The sequence below is a fragment of the Oncorhynchus clarkii genome, chromosome 17, assembly GCF_045791955.1.
Source record: "Oncorhynchus clarkii lewisi isolate Uvic-CL-2024 chromosome 17, UVic_Ocla_1.0, whole genome shotgun sequence".
NCBI classification, from domain to species: Eukaryota; Metazoa; Chordata; class Actinopteri; order Salmoniformes; family Salmonidae; genus Oncorhynchus; species Oncorhynchus clarkii.
In genome coordinates, this window is record NC_092163.1 from 7,936,962 (window position 1) to 7,959,096 (window position 22,135).

Below are 22,135 nucleotides of genomic sequence, written 5' to 3' on the forward strand. Positions count from 1 at the left end.
CTCCGTCCACACAGGTTGCACCATTCTCACATCCGTGGTCCTCACAGTCATCTACATCCACCTCACAGAACGATCCATGGAAACCCACCAGGCATGAACAACTAGAGAGGGGAAATACTGGTCAGTGTGTGTTTATGTATGTGTGTGTATGTGTAGGGGCGCAACTTTGGTTTTAGAACATCATTTTAAAAATGATAATTATCCAGTCAGATGAACATTCCTAACAGCCTACATGACCACTCAGAGGCATCCACATGGTTCTAAAGCACACCGTTGTCTCTGTATTTAAACATAATCACATTCCAATGATAAAACTGTAAATTAAATTTACAGAATGTTCTCACCGTCCGTAGCGAAAGTTGCGCCCCTGTGTGTGTGTGTGTGTGTGTGTGTGTGTGTGTGTGTGTGTGTGTATTTGGGTGTGTTTATGTGTGTGTGTGTGTGTGTATGGGTGTGTTTATGTGTGTGTGTATAGAGTGGGCCCAGTGTGTGTTTGTATATGTGTGTGTGTAGTGTGGGCCCAGTGTGTGTGTGCGTGTATATGTGCTACCTGAATCTCCTTGTCTGTTCGTCACTGATGCAGGTTCCTCCATTTGTGCATGGGTTACTGGCACACACATCCACTGGAGTCTCACAGTATTTACCCTGTAAAACACACACACACTTTCTTTATATCTGTGGATTATATACATTACTGTTTTCAATAGGGTATTCTCTACTATAATAATACATTTTAATACTATTTTCAATAGGGTATTCTTTACAATAATAATATATTTTATTACTATTTTAAATAGGGTATTCTCTACTATAATAATACGTTTTATTACTATTTTCAATAGAGTATTCTCTACTATAATAATACATTTTATTACTATTTTCAATAGGGTATTCTCTACTATAATAATATATTTTAATAATATTTTCAATAGAGTATTCTCTACTATAATAATACATTTTATTACTATTTTCAATAGGGTATTCTTTACAATAATAATATATTTTAATAATATTTTCAATAGAGTATTCTCTACTATAATAATATATTTTAATACTATTTACAATAGAGCATTCTCTACTATAATAATATATTTTAATACTATTTTCAATAGAGTATTCTCTACTATAATAATAAATTGTATTACTATTTTCAATAGGGTATTCTCTACTATAATAATACATTTTAGAGGATTTTAGAGTGACATAAAAACCACTCCATCCAGTCATATCCTGTTATATTGGGTGCAGGTTTATCTCACTGTGTATAACTGGATTAGTTCAGTGTTCTGCTATGATTGGGGACAGTGGTGGGTTCTTACCGTGAAGCCGGGTGCACACACACATGTGTAGAGTTCTACAGGGTCAGACTGACACACACCGTGGTTCTGACAGGGCCCAGACACACATGGACTACACTTAGCCTGGACAGACGTCTCCACTGGACCTGGGGACGGAGAGAAGAACAACTGGAATTTGACTGGGGTCCCTACTAGCTGACGTCATCTTTCTGGGGTCCCTACTAGCTGACGTCATCTTTCTGGGGTCCCTACTAGCTGACGTCATCTTTCTGGGGTCCCTACTAGCTGGCTCCATCTTTCTGGGGTCCCTACTAGCTGACGTCATCTTTCTGGGGTCCCTACTAGCTGGCTCCATCTTTCTGGGGTCCCTACTAGCTGGCTCCATCTTTCTGGGGTCCCTACTAGCTGGCTCCATCTTTCTGGGGTCCCTACTAGCTGGCTCCATCTTTCTGGGGTCCCTACTAGCTGACGCCATCTTTCTGGGGTCCCTACTAGCTGGCTCCATCTTTCTGGGGTCCCTACTAGCTGGCTCCATCTTTCTGGGGTCCCTACTAGCTGACGTCATCTTTCTGGGGTCCCTACTAGCTGGCTCCATCTTTCTGGGGTCCCTACTAGCTGGCTCCATCTTTCTGGGGTCCCTACTAGCTGACGCCATCTTTCTGGGGTCCCTACTAGCTGGCTCCATCTTTCTGGGGTCCCTACTAGCTGGCTCCATCTTTCTGGGGTCCCTACTAGCTGGCTCCATCTTTCTGGGGTCCCTACTAGCTGGCTCCATCTTTCTGGGGTCCCTACTAGCTGGCTCCATCTTTCTGGGGTCCCTACTAGCTGACGCCATATTTCTGGGGTCCCTACTAGCTGGCTCCATCTTTCTGGGGTCCCTACTAGCTGGCTCCATCTTTCTGGGGTCTCTACTAGCTGACGCCATCTTTCTGGGGTCCCTACTAGCTGACGCCATCTTTCTGGGGTCCCTACTAGCTGACGCCATCTTTCTGGGGTCACTACTAGCTGGCTCCATCTTTCTGGGGTCACTACTAGCTGGCTCCATCTTTCTGGGGTCCCTACTAGCTGATGCAATCTTTCTGGGGTCCCTACTAGCTGACGCCATCTTTCTGGGGTCCCTACTAGCTGGCTCCATCTTTCTGGGGTCCCTACTAGCTGACGCCATCTTTCTGGGGTCCCTACTAGCTGACGCCATCTTTCTGGGGTCCCTACTAGCTGGCTCCATCTTTCTGGGGTCCCTACTAGCTGGCTCCATCTTTCTGGGGTCCCTACTAGCTGACGCCATCTTTCTGGGGTCCCTACTAGCTGGCTCCATCTTTCTGGGGTCCCTACTAGCTGGCTCCATCTTTCTGGGGTCCCTACTAGCTGGCTCCATCTTTCTGGGGTCCCTACTAGCTGGCTCCATCTTTCTGGGGTCCCTACTAGCTGGCTCCATCTTTCTGGGGTCCCTACTAGCTGACGCCATATTTCTGGGGTCCCTACTAGCTGGCTCCATCTTTCTGGGGTCCCTACTAGCTGGCTCCATCTTTCTGGGGTCGCTACTAGCTGACGCCATCTTTCTGGGGTCCCTACTAGCTGACGCCATCTTTCTGGGGTCCCTACTAGCTGACGCCATCTTTCTGGGGTCACTACTAGCTGGCTCCATCTTTCTGGGGTCCCTACTAGCTGACGCCATCTTTCTGGGGTCCCTACTAGCTGACGCCATCTTTCTGGGGTCCCTACTAGCTGGCTCCATCTTTCTGGGGTCCCTACTAGCTGGCTCCATCTTTCTGGGGTCCCTACTAGCTGACGCCATCTTTCTGGGGTCCCTACTAGCTGGCTCCATCTTTCTGGGGTCACTACTAGCTGGCTCCATCTTTCTGGGGTCCCTACTAGCTGACGCCATCTTTCTGGGGTCCCTACTAGCTGACGCCATCTTTCTGGGGTCCCTACTAGCTGACGCCATCTTTCTGGGGTCCCTACTAGCTGACGCCATCTTTCTGGGGTCCCTACTAGCTGACGCCATCTTTCTGGGGTCCCTACTAGCTGACGCCATCTTTCTGGGGTCCCTACTAGCTGACGCCATCTTTCTGGGGTCCCTACTAGCTGACGCCATCTTTCTGGGGTCCCTACTAGCGGACGCCATCTTTCTGGGGTCCCTACTAGCTGGCTCCATCTTTCTGGGGTCCCTACTAGCTGACGCCATCTTTCTGGGGTCCCTACTAGCTGACGCCATCTTTCTGGGGTCCCTACTAGCTGACGCCATCTTTCTGGGGTCCCTACTAGCTGACGCCATCTTTCTGGGGTCCCTACTAGCTGACGCCATCTTTCTGGGGTCCCTACTAGCTGACGCCATCTTTCTGGGGTCCCTACTAGCTGACGCCATCTTTCTGGGGTCCCTACTAGCTGACGCCATCTTTCTGGGGTCCCTACTAGCGGACGCCATCTTTCTGGGGTCCCTACTAGCTGACGCCATCTTTCTGGGGTCCCTACTAGCTGACGCCATCTTTCTGGGGTCCCTACTAGCTGGCTCCATCTTTCTGGGGTCCCTACTAGCTGACGCCATCTTTCTGGGGTCCCTACTAGCTGGCTCCATCTTTCTGGGGTCCCTACTAGCTGACGCCATCTTTCTGGGGTCCCTACTAGCTGGCTCCATCTTTCTGGGGTCCCTACTAGCTGACGCCATCTTTCTGGGGTCCCTACTAGCTGACGCCATCTTTCTGGGGTCCCTACTAGCTGACGCCATCTTTCTGGGGTCCCTACTAGCTGACGCCATCTTTCTGGGGTCCCTACTAGCTGACGCCATCTTTCTGGGGTCCCTACTAGCTGACGCCATCTTTCTGGGGTCCCTACTAGCTGACGCCATCTTTCTGGGGTCCCTACTAGCTGACGCCATCTTTCTGGGGTCCCTACTAGCTGACGCCATCTTTCTGGGGTCCCTACTAGCTGACGCCATCTTTCTGGGGTCCCTACTAGCTGACGCCATCTTTCTGGGGTCCCTACTAGCTGACGCCATCTTTCTGGGGCCATCTTTCTGGGGTCCCTACTAGCTGACGCCATCTTTCTGGGGTCCCTCTAGCTGACGCCATCTTTCCTGACGCCATCTTTCTGGGGTCCCTACTACTAGCTGACGCCATCTTTCTGGGGTCCCCCTCTACTAGCTGACGCCATCTTTCTGGGGTCCCTACTAGCTGACGCCATCTTTCTGGGGTCCCTACTAGCTGACGCCATCTTTCTGGGGTCCCTACTAGCTGGCTCCATCTTTCTGGGGTCCCTACTAGCTGACGCCATCTTTCTGGGGTCCCTACTAGCTGACGCCATCTTTCTGGGGTCCAATGAAAATAACAAGAGATTACCTTTCACTCCTTTTTCTATTGACTCTCTCATTATTGGGTTTTATTTCCATTCCTCCTCCTGTACCTTTCTATTTTCTCACCCATTCTATCGCCATCTTCTATCCCTTCTTTTACACTCCTTTAATCCATCTCTCTCTCTCCCATCTCTTCCTCTTCACCGTACAAAAGCCAGCCCCCCCTCCCTCCCTCCTCTCCATTCCCTCCTCTCCCTTCCTTCCCTCCCTCCCTCTCCCTCCTCTCCCTTCCCTCCCTCCTCCGCCTCCTCCTCTCCCACTCTTACCCAGACATTCAAACTTAGTCTCAGGTGTGGTGAGCAGCAGTTTTCCCTCCATGCCCATTGGTCCGGCACAGCGGGCGATGCCAGGCTCCTTGTACCCACTCTTCACCCAGTCAGACAGCCAGCGCAGATGACAGTCACAGTACAGGGGGTTGGCACCGATTGCCCTGGGGGTTAGAGGTCAAAGATCCGGGTGGAAGGGTTAAGGTCAGTCGCTCAATTAATCAATTAGACTGACAGCCAATTCAGATGAAAGTCAGGTAGACAAGTACAGGCATGTGGTGTAATACTTTCAACTACCACAAGAGGGGGTCCTCTGGACTCAAATACTGTTAAAGCTGCAATATGTAACTTTTTGGCCATTCCAATTGAAAGAACCATGAAATATAAAAGCATTTTCTACATAGTGCACCTTTAAGTTCCATCACTTTAACATGAGACACTGAATAGAAGGGAATCAGAGCATTTCTGTTGAAAGTTGTCATAGGACAGCAACCTGTTCTGGGGGCAGTTCCTCCACATACAACACTATAATTAACCCCTGTAAGGATCTGTATCAAAAAAACTAAATGTTTCTATTCAGTGATGTTGAATGTCTGGGAACCTCTGTACCACCGCATGTTACAGTACATCAATGGAACCAGATGTGTTAGCATGTGAGGTAGAGTATTACATTAATAACCCGGGCTAACCTGCTGTATCCCCTGTTTCTCTCTTTACTCTCAACACAAGGTCAACAGACATGGACCTCTGTAGTGACACGATCCCTCCCTCCCTTTCTCTCCTCCATCAATCCTTCACTCCGACCCTTTTAGCTTGTCCCAGACAGGTCACGCTTCCTCGAACACACCACTGGAGACACACACACACACACACACACACACACACACACACACTCCCTCAGTCATGCGTGTCTTTATTGCCAATCCAATACCATGCCCTCTTACTGGGAAAGCACTTGACTCTGACACAGATAGGAGAGGGTGCAGGCGGTCACTGCTAAGTGTGCTGAGTGGGATAATGTGCACACACACGGGACAAATACACACAGGAAACACACACTCACAGGTGAGACAGGGAGGCCACATCACTGAAGATCCCCTCCAGTAGTTCAGAGATGTCGTTACCATGAAGAGATCTGGGACAGAGAAACACAAAACATGTTATTATTAAGGCTCTGTGTGTGTGTGTGTGTGTGTGTTGTGTGTGTGTGTTGTGTGTGTGTGTGTGTGTGTAGTGTGTGTAGTGTGTGTGTGTGTGTGGGGGGGGGGGGGGGTTCAGCCCTTACAGTAGTCTGAGAGAGCGTAGTCCAGCCAGGGCCAGAGGAGGGATGCAGCGTAGAGAGTTGTAACTCAGGATGCTGGAACACAAGAACACAGTCAGGAGAAGAACACACAGAGACACTTATTACATGATGAACATTCTACACTTCTAATATAACATTCTATGACAGGACACTAGTCTAGATACAGTGTGAGGATGATGAACATTCTACAGTTCTAATATAACATTCTAAGACAGGACACTAGTCTAGATACAGTGTGAGGATGAAGAACATTCTACAGTTCTAATATAACATTCTATGACAGTACACTAGTCTAGATACAGTGTCTAGATACACTAGTCTAGATACAGTGTGAGGATGAAGAACATTCTACAGTTCTAATATAACATTCTATGACAGTACACTAGTCTAGATACAGTGTCTAGATACACTAGTCTAGATACAGTGTGAGGATGATGAACATTCTACAGTTCTAATATAACATTCTATGACAGTACACTAGTCTAGATACAGTGTGAGGATGAACATTCTACAGTTCTAATATAACATTCTATGACAGTACACTAGTCTAGATACAGTGTGAGGATGAACATTCTACAGTTCTAATATTACATTCTATGACAGTACAATAGTCTAGATACAATGTGAGAATGAAGAACATTCTACAGTTCTAATATAACATTCTATGACAGTACACTAGTCTAGATACAGTGTGAGGATGAACATTCTACAGTTCTAATATAACATTCTATGACAGTACACTAGTCTAGATACAGTGTGAGGGTGAACATTCTACAGTTCTAATATAACATTCTATGTCAGCACACTAGTCTAGATACAGTGTCTAGATACAGTGTGAGGATGATGAACATTCTACAGTTCTAATATAACATTCTAAGACAGGACACTAGTCTAGATACGGTGTCTAGATACACTAGTCTAGATACAGTGTGGGGATGATGAACATTCTACAGTTCTAATATAACATTCTAAGACAGGACACTAGTTTAGATACAGTGTCTAGATACACTAGTCTAGATACAGTGTGAGGATGAAGAACATTCTACAGTTCTAATATAACATTCTATGACAGTACACTAGTCTAGATACAGTGTCTAGATACACTAGTCTAGATACAGTGTGAGGATGAAGAACATTCTACAGTTCTAATATAACATTCTATGACAGTACACTAGTCTAGATACAGTGTGAGGATGATGAACATTCTACAGTTCTAATATAACATTCTATGAAAGTACACTAGTCTAGATACAGTGTGAGGATGAACATTCTACAGTTCTAATATAACATTCTATGACAGTACACTAGTCTAGATACAGTGTGAGGGTGAACATTCTACAGTTCTAATATAACATTCTATGTCAGCACACTAGTCTAGATACAGTGTGAGGATGATGAACATTCTACAGTTCTAATATAACATTCTATGACAGTACACTAGTCTAGATACAGTGTGAGGATGATGAACATTCTACAGTTCTAATATAACATTCTACAGTTCTAATATAACATTCTATGACAGTACACTAGTCTAGATACAGTGTGAGGATGATGAACATTCCACAGTTCTAATATAACATTCTATGACAGTACACTAGTCTAGATACAGTGTCTAGATACACTAGTCTAGATACAGTGTGAGGATGATGAACATTCTACAGTTCTAATATAACATTCTATGACAGTACACTAGTCTAGATACAGTGTGAGGATGATGAACATTCTACAGTTCTAATATAACATTCTATGACAGTACACTAGTCTAGATACAGTGTGAGGATGATGAACATTCTACAGTTCTAATATAACATTCTATGACAGTACACTAGTCTAGATACAGTGTGAGGATGAACATTCTACAGTTCTAATATAACACTATGACAGTACACTAGTCTAGATACAGTGTGAGGATGAACATTCTACAGTTCTAATATAACACTATGACAGTACACTAGTCTAGATACAGTGTGAGGATGAGCATTCTACAGTTCTAATATTACATTCTATGTCAGCACACTAGTCTAGATTCAGTGTCTAGATACACTAGTCTAGATACAGTGTGAGGATGATGAACATTCTACAGTTCTAATATAACATTCTAAGACAGGACACTAGTCTAGATACAGTGTCTAGATACACTAGTCTAGATACAGTGTCTAGATACACTAGTCTAGATACAGTGTCTAGATACACTAGTCTAGATACAGTGTCTAGATACACTAGTCTAGATACAGTGTCTAGATACACTAGTCTAGATACAGTGTCTAGATACACTAGTCTAGATACAGTGTCTAGATACACTAGTCTAGATACAGTGTCTAGATACACTAGTCTAGATACAGTGTCTAGATACACTAGTCTAGATACAGTGTCTAGATACACTAGTCTAGATACAGTGTCTAGATACACTAGTCTAGATACAGTGTCTAGATACACTAGTCTAGATACAGTGTGAGGATGATTTTCAAGAGATTACATGTTTTGTTGTTTAACCTTTTTTGTTTTTCAGATAATTGTCTTCTGATTAATTATTGTGTGTGTTTGTTTTTCCCTGTGTGTGTGTGTGTGTGTGTGTGTGTGTGTGTGTGTGTGTGTGTGTGTGTGTGTGTGTGTGTGTGTGTGTGTGTGTGTGTGTGTGTGTGTGTGAGACTCACAGGGTGGTGAGCTGGCTCATATTGGAGAAGGAGGAGTCAGACAGGGAGCTGATTCGGTTGTTACTCAGATCTCTGGAACAGCAAGGGTTAAAAACAACCACTACTTAAACATAATGACTTTATGTTAAAAACAACCAACACTTTAGTTATCTACAGTTATCCAGTTAGATCCACATAGTGCCATTCAGAAAGTATTCAGACCCTTTCACTTTTTCCACATTTTGTTACGTTAAAGACATATTCTAAAATTGATTAAATATATATTTTTCCTCAGCAATCTACACACAATACCCTGTGATGACAAAATGAAAATAGTTTTTAGATTTATTTTCAAATTATTTTATTTTATAAATTTTTTAACGTATTTACATTAGTATTCAGACCGTGTGCTATGAGATTCCAAATTGAGCTCAGCTGCATCCTGTTTTCATTGATCATCCTTGAGATGTTTCTATAGCTTGATTGGAGTCCACCTGTGGTAAATTCAATTGATTGGACATGATTTGGAAAGGCACCTGTCTATATAAGGTCCCACAGTTGACAGTGCATGTCAGAGCAAAAACCAAGCCATGAGGTTGAAAGAATTGTCCGTAGAGCTCTGAGACAGGATTGTTTCGAGGCAAAGATCTGGGGGAGGGTACCAAAAAATGTCTGCAGCATTGAAGGTCCCCAAGAACACAGTGGCCTGCATCATTCTTAAATGGAAGACGTTTGGAACCACCAAGACTCTTCCTTAGAGCTGGCCGCCAGGCCAAACTGAGCAATCGGGGGAGAAGGGCCTTGGTCAGGGAGGTGACCAAGAACCCGATGGTCACTGACAGAGCTCCTCTGTGGAGATGGGAGAACCTTCCAGAAGGACAACCATCTCTGCAGCATTCTACCAAACAGGCCATTATGGTAGAGTGGCCAGACAGAAGCTACTCCTCAGTAAAAGTCACATGACAGCCAGCTTGGAGTTTTCCAAAAGGCACCTAAAGACTCTCAGACAATGAGAAACAAGATTCTCTGGTCTGATGAAACCACGATTGAACTATTTGGCCTGAATGCCAAGCATCACGTCTGGAGGAAACCTGGCACCATCCCTACGGTGAAGCATGGTGGTGGCAGCATCATGCTGTGGGGATGTTTTTCAGCGGCAGGGACTGGGAGACTCTGGAGAGACCTGAAAATAACTGTGCAGCAACGCTCCCCATCCAACCTAACAGCGCTTAATGGGATCTGTAGAGAGGAATGGGAGAAACTCCCCAAATACATAACCCAAAAGACTGGAGGCTGTAATCGCTGCCAAAGGTGTTTCAACAAAGTACTGAGTAAAGGGTCTGAATACTTATGTAAATTTGATATTTCCGTTTTTTGCCTTGTCATTTTGGGGTATTGTGTCTAGATTGATGAGGGGGGAAAACAATTTAATTAATTTTAAAATAAGGCTGTAACATAACAAAGTGTGGAAAAAGTCAAGGGTCTGAATACTTTCTGAATGCACTGTAGTCTGTGTCCCAGTTAAATGGCACCCTATCCCCTTTGTAGGGCACTACTTTTGACCAGAGCCTGGGCAATTGTCAAAAGTAGTGCACTACATAGGGAATAGGGTGCCATCTGAGACGTATCCATCCTGTTAATGCAGTTTATTACCCATCATCAGACACTCAGCAGCAACCCTCCTCCGATACACTTCATATCCCATCTCAACAGAATAAAGGCTTTTTGTGTCAAATGGAGGTGTTAAGTGAATAACCATTAACCCACTCTAGTCTATCAGAGGTAGCTATGAGCTGGTGTATTGTGGGTTGGATAATGCTGTTGTTGACTAGAGTGGAGTCAAGTGCAAAGCAGGCGCCATATCGCCACCTGGTGGTCATGGTTACACATTGGACTGTAGAGAAACCACTAGAACTGTTCTGGTCCTAGAGAGCTACATTGTGCACATGTTTTTGTTCCAGCACAGCTCTAAAACAACCGATAAAGCTAATGAAGGTCTGTTGTGCTGGGTTGTAACAGAAACCTGTACACCTAAAAATACCTGGGTGTCTGGTTAGACTGTAAACCTGGACAACTACAAATACCTGGGTGTCTGGTTAGACTGTAAACCTGGACAACTACAAATACCTGGGTGTCTGGTTAGACTGTAAACCTGGACAACTATAAATACCTGGGTGTCTGGTTAGACTGTAAACCTGGACAACTACAAATACCTGGGTGTCTGGTTAGACTGTAAACCTGGACAACTATAAATACATGGGTGTCTGGTTAGACTGTAAACCTGGACAACTACAAATACCTGGGTGTCTGGTTAGACTGTAAACCTGGACAACTACAAATACCTGGGTGTCTGGTTACACCTGTAGACCTGGACAACTACAAATACCTGGGTGTCTGGTTACACCTGTAGACCTGGACAACTACAAATACCTGGGTGTCTGGTTAGACTGTAAACCTGGACAACTACAAATACCTGGGTGTCTGGTTAGACTGTAAACCTGGAGAACTACAAATACCTGGGTGTCTGGTTAGACTGTAAACCTGGACAACTACAAATACATGGGTGTCTGGTTAGACTGTAAACCTGGACAACTACAAATACCTGGGTGTCTGGTTAGACTGTAAACCTGGAGAACTACAAATACCTGGGTGTCTGGTTAGACTGTAAACCTGGACAACTACAAATACCTGGGTGTCTGGTTACACCTGTAGACCTGGACAACTACAAATACCTGGGTGTCTGGTTAGACTGTAAACCTGGACAACTACAAATACTTGGGTGTCTGGTTAGACTGTAAACCTGGACAACTACAAATACCTGGGTGTCTGGTTAGACTGTAAACCTGGACAACTACAAATACCTGGGTGTCTGGTTAGACTGTAAACCTGGACAACTACAAATACATGGGTGTCTGGTTAGACTGTAAACCTGGACAACTACAAATACCTGGGTGTCTGGTTAGACTGTAAACCTGGAGAACTACAAATACCTGGGTGTCTGGTTACACCTGTAGACCTGGACAACTACAAATACCTGGGTGTCTGGTTAGACTGTAAACCTGGACAACTACAAATACCTGGGTGTCTGGTTGGACTGTAACCTGGACAACTATAAATACCTGGGTGTCTGGTTAGACTGTAAACCTGGACAACTACAAATACCTGGGTGTCTGGTTACACCTGTAGACCTGGACAACTACAAATACCTGGGTGTCTGGTTACACCTGTAGACCTGGACAACTACAAATACCTGGGTGTCTGGTTAGACTGTAAACCTGGACAACTACAAATACCTGGGTGTCTGGTTGGACTGTAAACCTGGACAACTACAAATACCTGGGTGTCTGGTTAGACTGTAAACCTGGACAACTACAAATACATGGGTGTCTGGTTAGACTGTAAACCTGGACAACTACAAATACCTGGGTGTCTGGTTAGACTGTAAACCTGGACAACTACAAATACCTGGGTGTCTGGTTAGACTGTAAACCTGGACAACTACAAATACATGGGTGTCTGGTTAGACTGTAAACCTGGACAACTACAAATACCTGGGTGTCTGGTTAGACTGTAAACCTGGAGAACTACAAATACATGGGTGTCTGGTTAGACTGTAAACCTGGACAACTACAAATACCTGGGTGTCTGGTTACACCTGTAGACCTGGACAACTACAAATACCTGGGTGTCTGGTTAGACTGTAAACCTGGACAACTACAAATACCTGGGTGTCTGGTTGGACTGTAACCTGGACAACTATAAATACCTGGGTGTCTGGTTAGACTGTAAACCTGGACAACTACAAATACCTGGGTGTCTGGTTAGACTGTAAACCTGGACAACTACAAATACCTAGGTGTCTGGTTAGACACGTTTTGTCACCAAAGCCCCATATACTACCCAGCACTGCAACCTGTATGCTCTCGTTGGCTGGCCCTCGCTAGGTAAAGCCCTGCCTTATCTCAGCTCACTGGTCACCATAGCAGCACCCACCCGTAGCACTCGCTCCAGCAGGTATATCTCACTGGTCACCCCCAAAGCCAATTCTTTCTTGGGCCACCTTTCCTTCCAGTTCTCTGCTGCCAATGACTGGAATGAACTGTAAAAATCACTGAAGCTGGAGACTCACATCTCCCTCACTAGCTTTAAGCACCAGCTGTCAGAGCAGCTCACAGATCACTGCACCTGTACACAGCCCATCTGTAAATAGCCCATCCAACTACCTCATCCCCACACTGTATTTATTTATTCATCTTGCTCCTTTGCACCTCGATATCTCTACATGCACATTCATCTCTGCACATCTATCACTCCAGTGTTTAATTGCTATATGGATACTATTTTGCCATCATGGCCTATTTATTGCCTTAACTCCCTTATCCTACCTCATTTGCACACACTGTATATATACTTTTTCTACTGTATTATTGACTGTATGTTAGTTTATTCCATGTGTAACTCTGTGTTGTTGTGTGTGTCGCACTGCTTTGCTTTATCTTGGCCAGGTCACAGTTGTAAATGAGAACTTGTTCTCAACTAGTCTACCTGGTTAAATAAAGATGTTCTCAACTAGTCTACCTGGTTAAATGAAGATGTTCTCCACTATCCTACCTGGTTAAATAAAGGTGTTCTCCACTAGCCTACCTGGTTAAATAAAGGTGTTCTCCACTAGTCTACCTGGTTAAATAAAGGTGAAATATAATGAATAAAACACTCTGTAGGGACCAGGACCCTGCTTGGTGACCTCTAGGACACAGTACACCTTTGTAAAGTACGGTATCAGTGAGAGGATCAGTAACACAGTAATGGGGACCTAAGCCCAGGAACACCACTGACCATGGTTGGTGACCTCTAGGACACAGTACACCTTTGTAAAGTACGGTATCAGTGAGAGGATCAGTAACACAGTAATGGGGACCTAAGCCCAGGAACACCACTGACCATGGTTGGTGACCTCTAGGGCACAGTACACCTTTGTAAAGTACGGTATCAGTGAGAGGATCAGTAACACAGTAATGGGGACCTAAGCCCAGGAACACCACTGACCATGGTTGGTGACCTCTAGGGCACAGTACACCTTTGTAAAGTACGGTATCAGTGAGAGGATCAGTAACACAGTAATGGGGACCTAAGCCCAGGAACACCACTGACCATGCAGTAACAGACACAGTAACAGACAGTAATGGTTAACTCACACCAGACACTCACAACAGACACACTAGCAGACACACTAACAGACAGTAATGGTTAACTCACAACAGACAGTAGTGGTTAACTCACAACAGACACACTAACAGACAGTAATGGTTAACTCACAACAGACACACTAACAGACAGTAATGGTTAACTCACAACAGACACACTAACAGACAGTAATGGTTAACTCACAACAGACACACTAACAGACAGTAATGGTTAACTCACAACAGACACACTAACAGACAGTAATGGTTAAATCACAACAGACACACTAACAGACAGTAATGGTTAAATCACAACAGACACACTAACAGACAGTAGTGGTTAACTCACAACAGACATACTAACAGACACACTAACAGGCAGTAATGGTTAACTCACACCAGCTGCAGGTGTTTGAAGGTGGACAGTTCCCTGGGCACCATGCTGAACTGGTTCCCATCCAGATACCTGAGAGGATGAGGAGGAGGAGGAGACTGTGGTTAAACAAAGTAACTAAGTTATACCAGCTATTAGTCAGTAAGCCTTGTCCTAGCCAGAACAGACTACAGGGTTAAACCTACCTATTAGTCAGTAAGCCTTGTCCTAGCCAGAACAGCCTATAGGGTTATACCTACCTATTAGTCAGTAAGCCTTGTCCTAGCCAGAACAGACTACAGGGTTATACCTACCTATTAGTCAGTAAGCCTTGTCCTAGCCAGAACAGACTACAGGGTTATACCTACCTATTAGTCAGTAAGCCTTGTCCTAGCCAGAACAGACTACAGGGTTATACCTACCTATTAGTCAGTAAGCCTTGTCCTAGCCAGAACAGACTACAGGGTTAAACCTACCTATTAGTCAGTAAGCCTTGTCCTAGCCAGAACAGACTACAGGGTTATACCTACCTATTAGTCAGTAAGCCTTGTCCTAGCCAGAACAGACTATAGGGTTATACCTACCTATTAGTCAGTAAGCCTTGTCCTAGCCAGAACAGACTATAGGGGTATATCTACCTATTCAGACAGGTAATACGTTATATAACTAAGTGCTAACTGGTGAACTGAGCATGTAAGAAAAGTGTATTGCGGATCTCTAAGCCCTAACCCCAAGCACCCTTCCCTTTGTCTCCTGCCCCCTTGCCCTGACCCCTGACCTCTAACCCCAGTCTGTGACTTACAGTTCAGTGACGTTACGGGGCAACCCCTTGGGCAGGGCCTGGAGGTGTTTGTTACTACAGCGGACCACCGTCTCTGTACAGGTACACTCAGTGGGACACTGAGGACGAGCTACACAGCTACTCTCCTCCAATACTGCACCTGGGAGAGAAGGGAGACTACTTTAAATATTTTGAAATGTAATATACTTCTATCACTTTCGATCAATGAAATTATAAAATCTCTATGTGTCCTTGTGTGTGATGTGTGTTTCTGCGTGAGTCTGTGCGTGTGTGTGTGTGTGTCGTACCGTCGTCACAGCGGAAGTCTGGTGCTGCTACGTCCTGTAGTGGGATCTCTCTGAGGAAGGAGGGGCTCTGGCAGCGAGGGTTCCCTGTTACGATTCGTCTAGAACGAAGCCACGCCCCCAACCACGCCAGACGACAGTCACAGTTAAACGGGTTGGCCAACAGGTTCCTGAGGGAGTGAGAGGGAGGGAGGAAGAGAGGAAGACAGAGGGAGAAAGAGGTGGGGGGAGAGAGAGACGTGGAGGGAAGAGAGAGGCGGGGGTAAGAGAGACAGGTGGGGGGAGAGAGAGAGGTGGGGGGAGAGAGAGAGGTGGGGGGAAATAGGGGGAGAGAAAGAGAGCGAGAGTGTGAGAGATAAAGAGAGGCAGTCAGTCTATAACAGAGTTCTTAAACTTTTCAAGGATGATTTGTGAATGTGTGTATGTGTGTCTTACAGTGTAGAGAGGTGGGGCAGTGTGTCGAAGGCCCCAGGCATTATGGTGTGGAGCTGGTTGTCATAGAGAGACAACAGGCGGACGTTGGTCAGACCAGTGAAGCTGCCGTTATGGATACAGCTGATACGGTTGTTCCTCAACATCCTACAACACACAGAGAGACACTGTAGTCATTGGCGAAGACAGCTTTTTATATTGATGACGACAATTACCCTTCAATACTTTTGGGTTGACCAGTTTCAGTATTGCAATAATTAAATCGATATTAAATAAAGATGATTGTTTGAAGAAATGACAAGTCTCACTCAGTATGAATTTCCACGGCAAATAGCAATAAGGCACATCGGGGGTTTGTGGTATATGGCCAATATACCACAGCTAAGGATTGTGTCCAGGCACTACGCAGTGCGTCGTGCAAAAAGAACAGCCCTTAGCCGTGATATATTTGGCCATATACCACACCTCCTCAGGCCTTATTTCTTAAATAATTGATGATAATAATTATGATTAAGATGAAAATGGTGACTATGAAAACGATGATGATCATGATGATAATGGTGATGGTGATAATGACGACGACGATGGTAATGACAATAATTGCGATGATAATGATGAAATAACAATGATCATGCTGATAATTACAATGATAATGCTGATGATGATGATATGCTGCAGTAGTTTATGTGCCGTGGGGCTAGGGTCAGTCTGTTATATCTGGAGTATTTCTCATGTCTTATCTGGTGTCCTGTGTGAATTTAAGTAGGCTCCCTCTAATTCCCTCTCTCTTTCTCTTCTCTTCTTTTGGACCTGAGCCCTAGGACCATGCCTCAGGACTACCTGGCCTGATGACTTCTTGCTGTCCCCAGTCCACCTGGTTGTGCTGCTGGTCCTGTTTCAACTGTTCTGCCTGCGGCTATGGAACCCTAACCTGTTAACAGGACGTGCTAATTGTCCCAGACCTGCTGTTTTCAACTCTCTAGAGACAGCAGGAGCGATAGATATACTCTCAATGATCAGCTATGAAAAGCAAACTGACATTTACTCCTGAGGTGCTGACCTGTTGCACCCTCTACAACCACTGTGATTATTATTATTTGACCCTGCTGGTCATCTATGAACGAATGAACATATTGGCCATGTTCTGTTATAATCGCCACCCGGCACAGCCAGAAGAGGACTGGCCACCCCTCATAGCCTGGTTTCTCTCTAGGTTTCTTCCTAGGTTCTGACCTTTCAGGGGAGTTTTTCCTAGCCACCGTGCTTCTGCATTGCTTGCTGTTTGGGGTTTTAGGCTGGGTTACTGTATAGCACTTTGTGACATCGGCTGATGTAAAAATGGCTTTATAAATACAATTGATTGATTGTTGATAATAATGATCATGATGCTGATAATAATGATGATGATAATGATGAAGGTGCTAACTCACAGCATGCGGACGCCGCCCATGCCCCTGAACATGGTCCCTCTGACAGAGTCCAGGTGATTGGCTGTCAGGTGGAGCTCCATGACAGACCCCGCCCCCTCAAACACTCCGTCCTCGATCTCTGAGATCTTGTTGTTGCTAAGGTTACTGAAAAACACAGATTATGCTTGTTACAAACAACAAACCAACCAATGGTCAACTGAATTATCCAATAACATACAAGACAAGTGGCCTTTTATGGTTACTAATGAATAGATAGATATAAATTCCTTTTAGAAATATTATGCCTTGTTACACCTCATCAGTAGTTACAGTATGTTTAATAATTATATTATTATTATTATTAAAATGTTTATGAATAAATGTGATGAACTAATACAAAAAAAAAATCTAAAACTTCAGAAGTAAATTGAGAGAGCGTACATTTTCTTGAGCTGAGAGAGGGTCTTGAAGACACCGGTGGCTTCCAGCACTGAGATGTCATTGTTGTTAAGACGCCTGAGACGGGAGGAGAAAACTGTCAGTGAACAGACAGAAAGCAGCGATAGATAACATTATACTGTGTGTGTGTCCTTACAGCTCGGTGGTAGAGGCAGGTAGGTGTTGGGGGAACTTGGTGAGACGGAGGTTAGAGCAGTCCACTACGTTAGCTTCACAGCGACACTTAGCAGGACACACTGGCTTACTGTTACACTCATTATTCAGACGGGTGTCTTCTGTACCTGGTCACATTCAACACACACAGAACACACTGTATTATCACATAGAAAACACTGTATTATCACATAGAACACACCGTATTATCACATAGAACATACCATATATCACATAGAACACACTGTATTATCACATAGAACACACTGTATTATCACATAGAACACACCGCATTATCACATAGAACACACTGTATTGTCACATAGAACACACCGTATTGTCAAATAGAACAGACGGTATTGTCACATAGAACAGACGGTATTGTCACATAGAACAGACTGTATTATCACATAGAACACACATAGAACACACCGTATTGTCACATAGAACAGACGGTATTGTCACATAGAACAGATGGTATTGTCACATAGAACACACTGTATTATCACATAGAACACACCGCATTATCACATAGAACACGCCGCATTATCACATAGAACACACCGCATTATCACATAGAACACGCCACATTATCACATAGAACACACCGCATTATCACATAGAACACACCGCATTATCACATAGAACACACCGCAATATCTCATAGAACACACCGCATTATCACATAGAACACACTGTATTATCACATAGAGCATACCGTATATCACATAGAACACACCGCATTATCACATAGAACACACCGCATTATCACATAGAACACACCGTATTATCACATAGAACACCGTATTATCACATAGAACACTGTATTATCACATAGAACACACCGTATTATCACATAGAACACTGTATTATTACATAGAACACACCGCATTATCACACAGAACACACTGTTTACATACCACCACAGTCAGAGGTTGGCACTAAGACAGCATTGAATGAGCTGTATTCCGCCATAAGCAAACAAGAAACCATTCACCCAGAGGCGGCGCTCCTAGTAGCCAGGGACTTAAATGCAGGGAAACTTAAATCCGTTTTACCAAATTTCCACCAGCATGTTAAATGTGCAACCAGAGAGGGGGAAAAAACTCTGGCCCACCTTTACTCCACACACAGAGACGCCTACAAAGCTCTACCTCGCCCTCCATTTGGCAAATCAGACAATAATTCTATCCTCCTGATTCCTGCTTACAAGCAAAAATTAAAGCAGGAAGCACCAGTGACTCAGTCTATAAAAAAAGTGATCAGATGAAGCAGATCCTAAGCTACAGGATTGTTTTTCTAGCACAGACTGGAACATGTTCCGGGATTCCTCAGATGGCATTGAGGAGTACACCACATCAGTCACTGGCTTTATCAATAAGTGCATCGATGATGTCGTCCCCACAGTGACCGTACGTACATACCCCAACCAGAAGCCATGGATTACAGGCACCATCTGCACTGAGCTAAAGGGTAGAGCTGCCGCTTTCAAGGAGCAGGACTCTAACCCGGAAGCTTATAAGAAATCCAGGTATGCCCTCCGTCGAACCATCAAACAGGCAAAGCATCAATACAGGGCTAAGATCGAATCATACTACACAGGCTCTGAAGCTCGTCGGATGTGGCAGGGCTTGCAAAACATTACAGACTGCAAAGGGAAGCACAGCCGAGAGCTGCCCAGTCACACAAGCCTACCAGACGAGCAAAACTACTTCTATACTTGCTTCAAGGCAAATAACACTGAAACATGCATGACAGCACCAGCTGTTCCAGAAGACTGTGTGATCACTCTCTCCGCAGCCGATGTGAGTAAGACCTTTAAACAGGTCAACATTCACAAGACTGCAGCGCCAGACGGATTACCAGGACGTGTACTGCGAGCATGCGCTGACCAACTGGCACGTGTCTTCATTGACATTTTCAACCTCTCCCTGTCTGAGTCTGTAATACCAACATGTTTTAAGCAGACCACCATAGTGCCTGTGCTAAGAACACTAAGGTAACCTGCCTAAATGACTACCAACCTGTAGCACTGACGTCTATAGCCATGAAGTGCTTTGAAAGGCTGGTCATGACTCACATCAACACCATTATCCCAGAAACTCTAGACCGATTACAATTTGCATACCGCACCAACAGATCCACAGATTATGCCATTTCTATTGCACTCCACACTGCCCTTTTCCACCTGGACAAAAGGAACACCTATGTGAGAATGCTATTCATTGACTACAGCTCAACGTTCAACACCATAGTGCCATCAAAGCTCATCCATAAGCTAAGGACCCTGGGACTAAACACCTCCCTCTGCAACTGGATCCTGCACTTCCTGACGGGCCGCCCCAAGGTGGTAAGGGTGGGTAACAACACATCCACCACGCTGATCCTCAATACAGGGACCCCTCAGGAGTATGTGCTCAGTCCCCTCCTGTACTCCCTGTTCACTCATGACTGCACTGCCAGGCAGACGCCAACACCATCATTAAGTTTGCCGATGACACAACAGTGGTAGGACTGATCACCGACAACGACGAGACCGCCTATAGGGAGGAGGTCAGAGACCTGGCCGTGTGGTGCCAGGACAACAACCTCTCCCGCAACATGATCAAGACAAAGGAGATGATTGTGGACTACAGGAAAAAGAGGACCGAAAGCATCCTGACTGGTTGCATCACTGGCTGGTACGGCAACTGCTCAGCCTCCGACCGCAAGGCACTACAGAGGGTAGTGCAAACCGCCAAGTACATCAGTGGAGCCAAGCTTCCTGCCATCCAGGACCTCTATACCAGGCGGTGTCAGAGGAAGGCTCTAAAAATTGTCAAAGACTCCAGCCCCCCCAGTCATAGGCTGTTCTCTTTGCTACCGCACAGCAAGTGCTACCAGAGCACCAAATCTAGGTCCAAGAAGCTTCTAAACAGCTTCTACCCACAAGCCATAAGACTCCTGAACATCTAATCAAATGGCTACCCAGACTATTTGCATTGCCCCCCCACCCCCACCCCCTCTCCTTTACACCGCTGCTGCTCTCTGTTATCATCTATACATAGTCACTATAATAACATGTACATATTACCTAAACTAACCGGTGCCTCCGCACATTGACTCTGTACCGGTACCCCCTCCGTATATAGTCTCACTATTGTTATTTTACTGCTGCTCTTTAATTACTTGTTACTTTTATTTCTTATCCGTATTTTTTTCAACTGCCTTGTTGGTTAGGGGTTCGTAAGTAAGCATTTCACTGTAAGGTCTACCTACACCTGCTGTATTCGGCGCATGTGACTACTAAAATTTGATTTGATCACATAGAACACACTGTATTATCAAATATAACATACTGTATTTAGATATACTGTACAACAAACAGAATTAGGGTTGCTAATGTCCGGTAACTTTCACAAATGTCCCAAGTTTTCCAGAAACCCAAGTGAAATGTTCCTGGAATCAGGAGGGAATAAGCAGAAAACCTGGGAATTTTGGGAAAGTTCCCAGATCTTTGCAACCCTACATAGAACACATTGTAGTATTTTCATACCCAGTTACTGTTTAGCGTCCAACATGCCTGGACACAACACAGAAGTCACAGTTCATTTGACATGTTGTATACGTCACACATGAGCAGGTCCAATGTGCAGGACAGATATAGATATACGGTATAATATACTACAGTATGTTTATACAGAAGTACAGATACACAGTATAATATACTACAGTATGTATATACAGAAGTACAGATACAGATATACAGTATAATATACTACAGTATGTATATACAGATGTACAGATACACAGTATAATATACTACAGTATGTATATACAGAAGTACAGATATAGATATACAGTATAATATACTACAGTATGTATATACAGAAGTACAGATACACAGTATAATATACTACAGTATATATAGATATAGATATACAGTAGATATAGATATACAGTATAATATACTACAGTATATACAGAAGTACAGATATAGATATACAGTATAATATACTACAATATGTATATGCAGAAGTACAGATACAGATATACAGTATAATATACTACAGTATGTATATACAGAGGTACAGATATACAGTATAATATACTACAGTATGTATATACAGAAGTACAGATACACAGTATAATATACTACAGTATGTATATACAGAAGTACAGATACAGATATACAGTATAATATACTACAGT

At 44.3% G+C, this 22,135-nt stretch overlaps 1 protein-coding gene across 1 annotated transcript in view; it reads right to left on the reverse strand.

Annotated features, from left to right (window-relative positions):
- The window catches only part of LOC139370183 (slit homolog 1 protein-like), a 126,238-nt gene that overhangs the window by 15,056 nt on the left and 89,047 nt on the right, over nt 1-22,135 (reverse strand). Inside the window, exons 16-29 of the mRNA XM_071109520.1 lie at nt 17,928-18,072; nt 17,774-17,848; nt 17,354-17,497; nt 15,927-16,070; nt 15,495-15,661; nt 15,208-15,346; nt 14,430-14,498; nt 8,871-8,942; nt 6,199-6,270; nt 5,977-6,048; nt 4,914-5,077; nt 1,320-1,444; nt 551-645; nt 1-101 (exon numbers count right to left, since the gene is read on the reverse strand). The exon at nt 1-101 is cut by the window's left edge and continues 39 nt beyond it. Coding sequence (XP_070965621.1) covers nt 1-101; nt 551-645; nt 1,320-1,444; nt 4,914-5,077; nt 5,977-6,048; nt 6,199-6,270; nt 8,871-8,942; nt 14,430-14,498; nt 15,208-15,346; nt 15,495-15,661; nt 15,927-16,070; nt 17,354-17,497; nt 17,774-17,848; nt 17,928-18,072 — 1,584 coding nt within the window. The remainder of the gene's footprint in view (nt 102-550; nt 646-1,319; nt 1,445-4,913; nt 5,078-5,976; nt 6,049-6,198; nt 6,271-8,870; nt 8,943-14,429; nt 14,499-15,207; nt 15,347-15,494; nt 15,662-15,926; nt 16,071-17,353; nt 17,498-17,773; nt 17,849-17,927; nt 18,073-22,135) is intronic.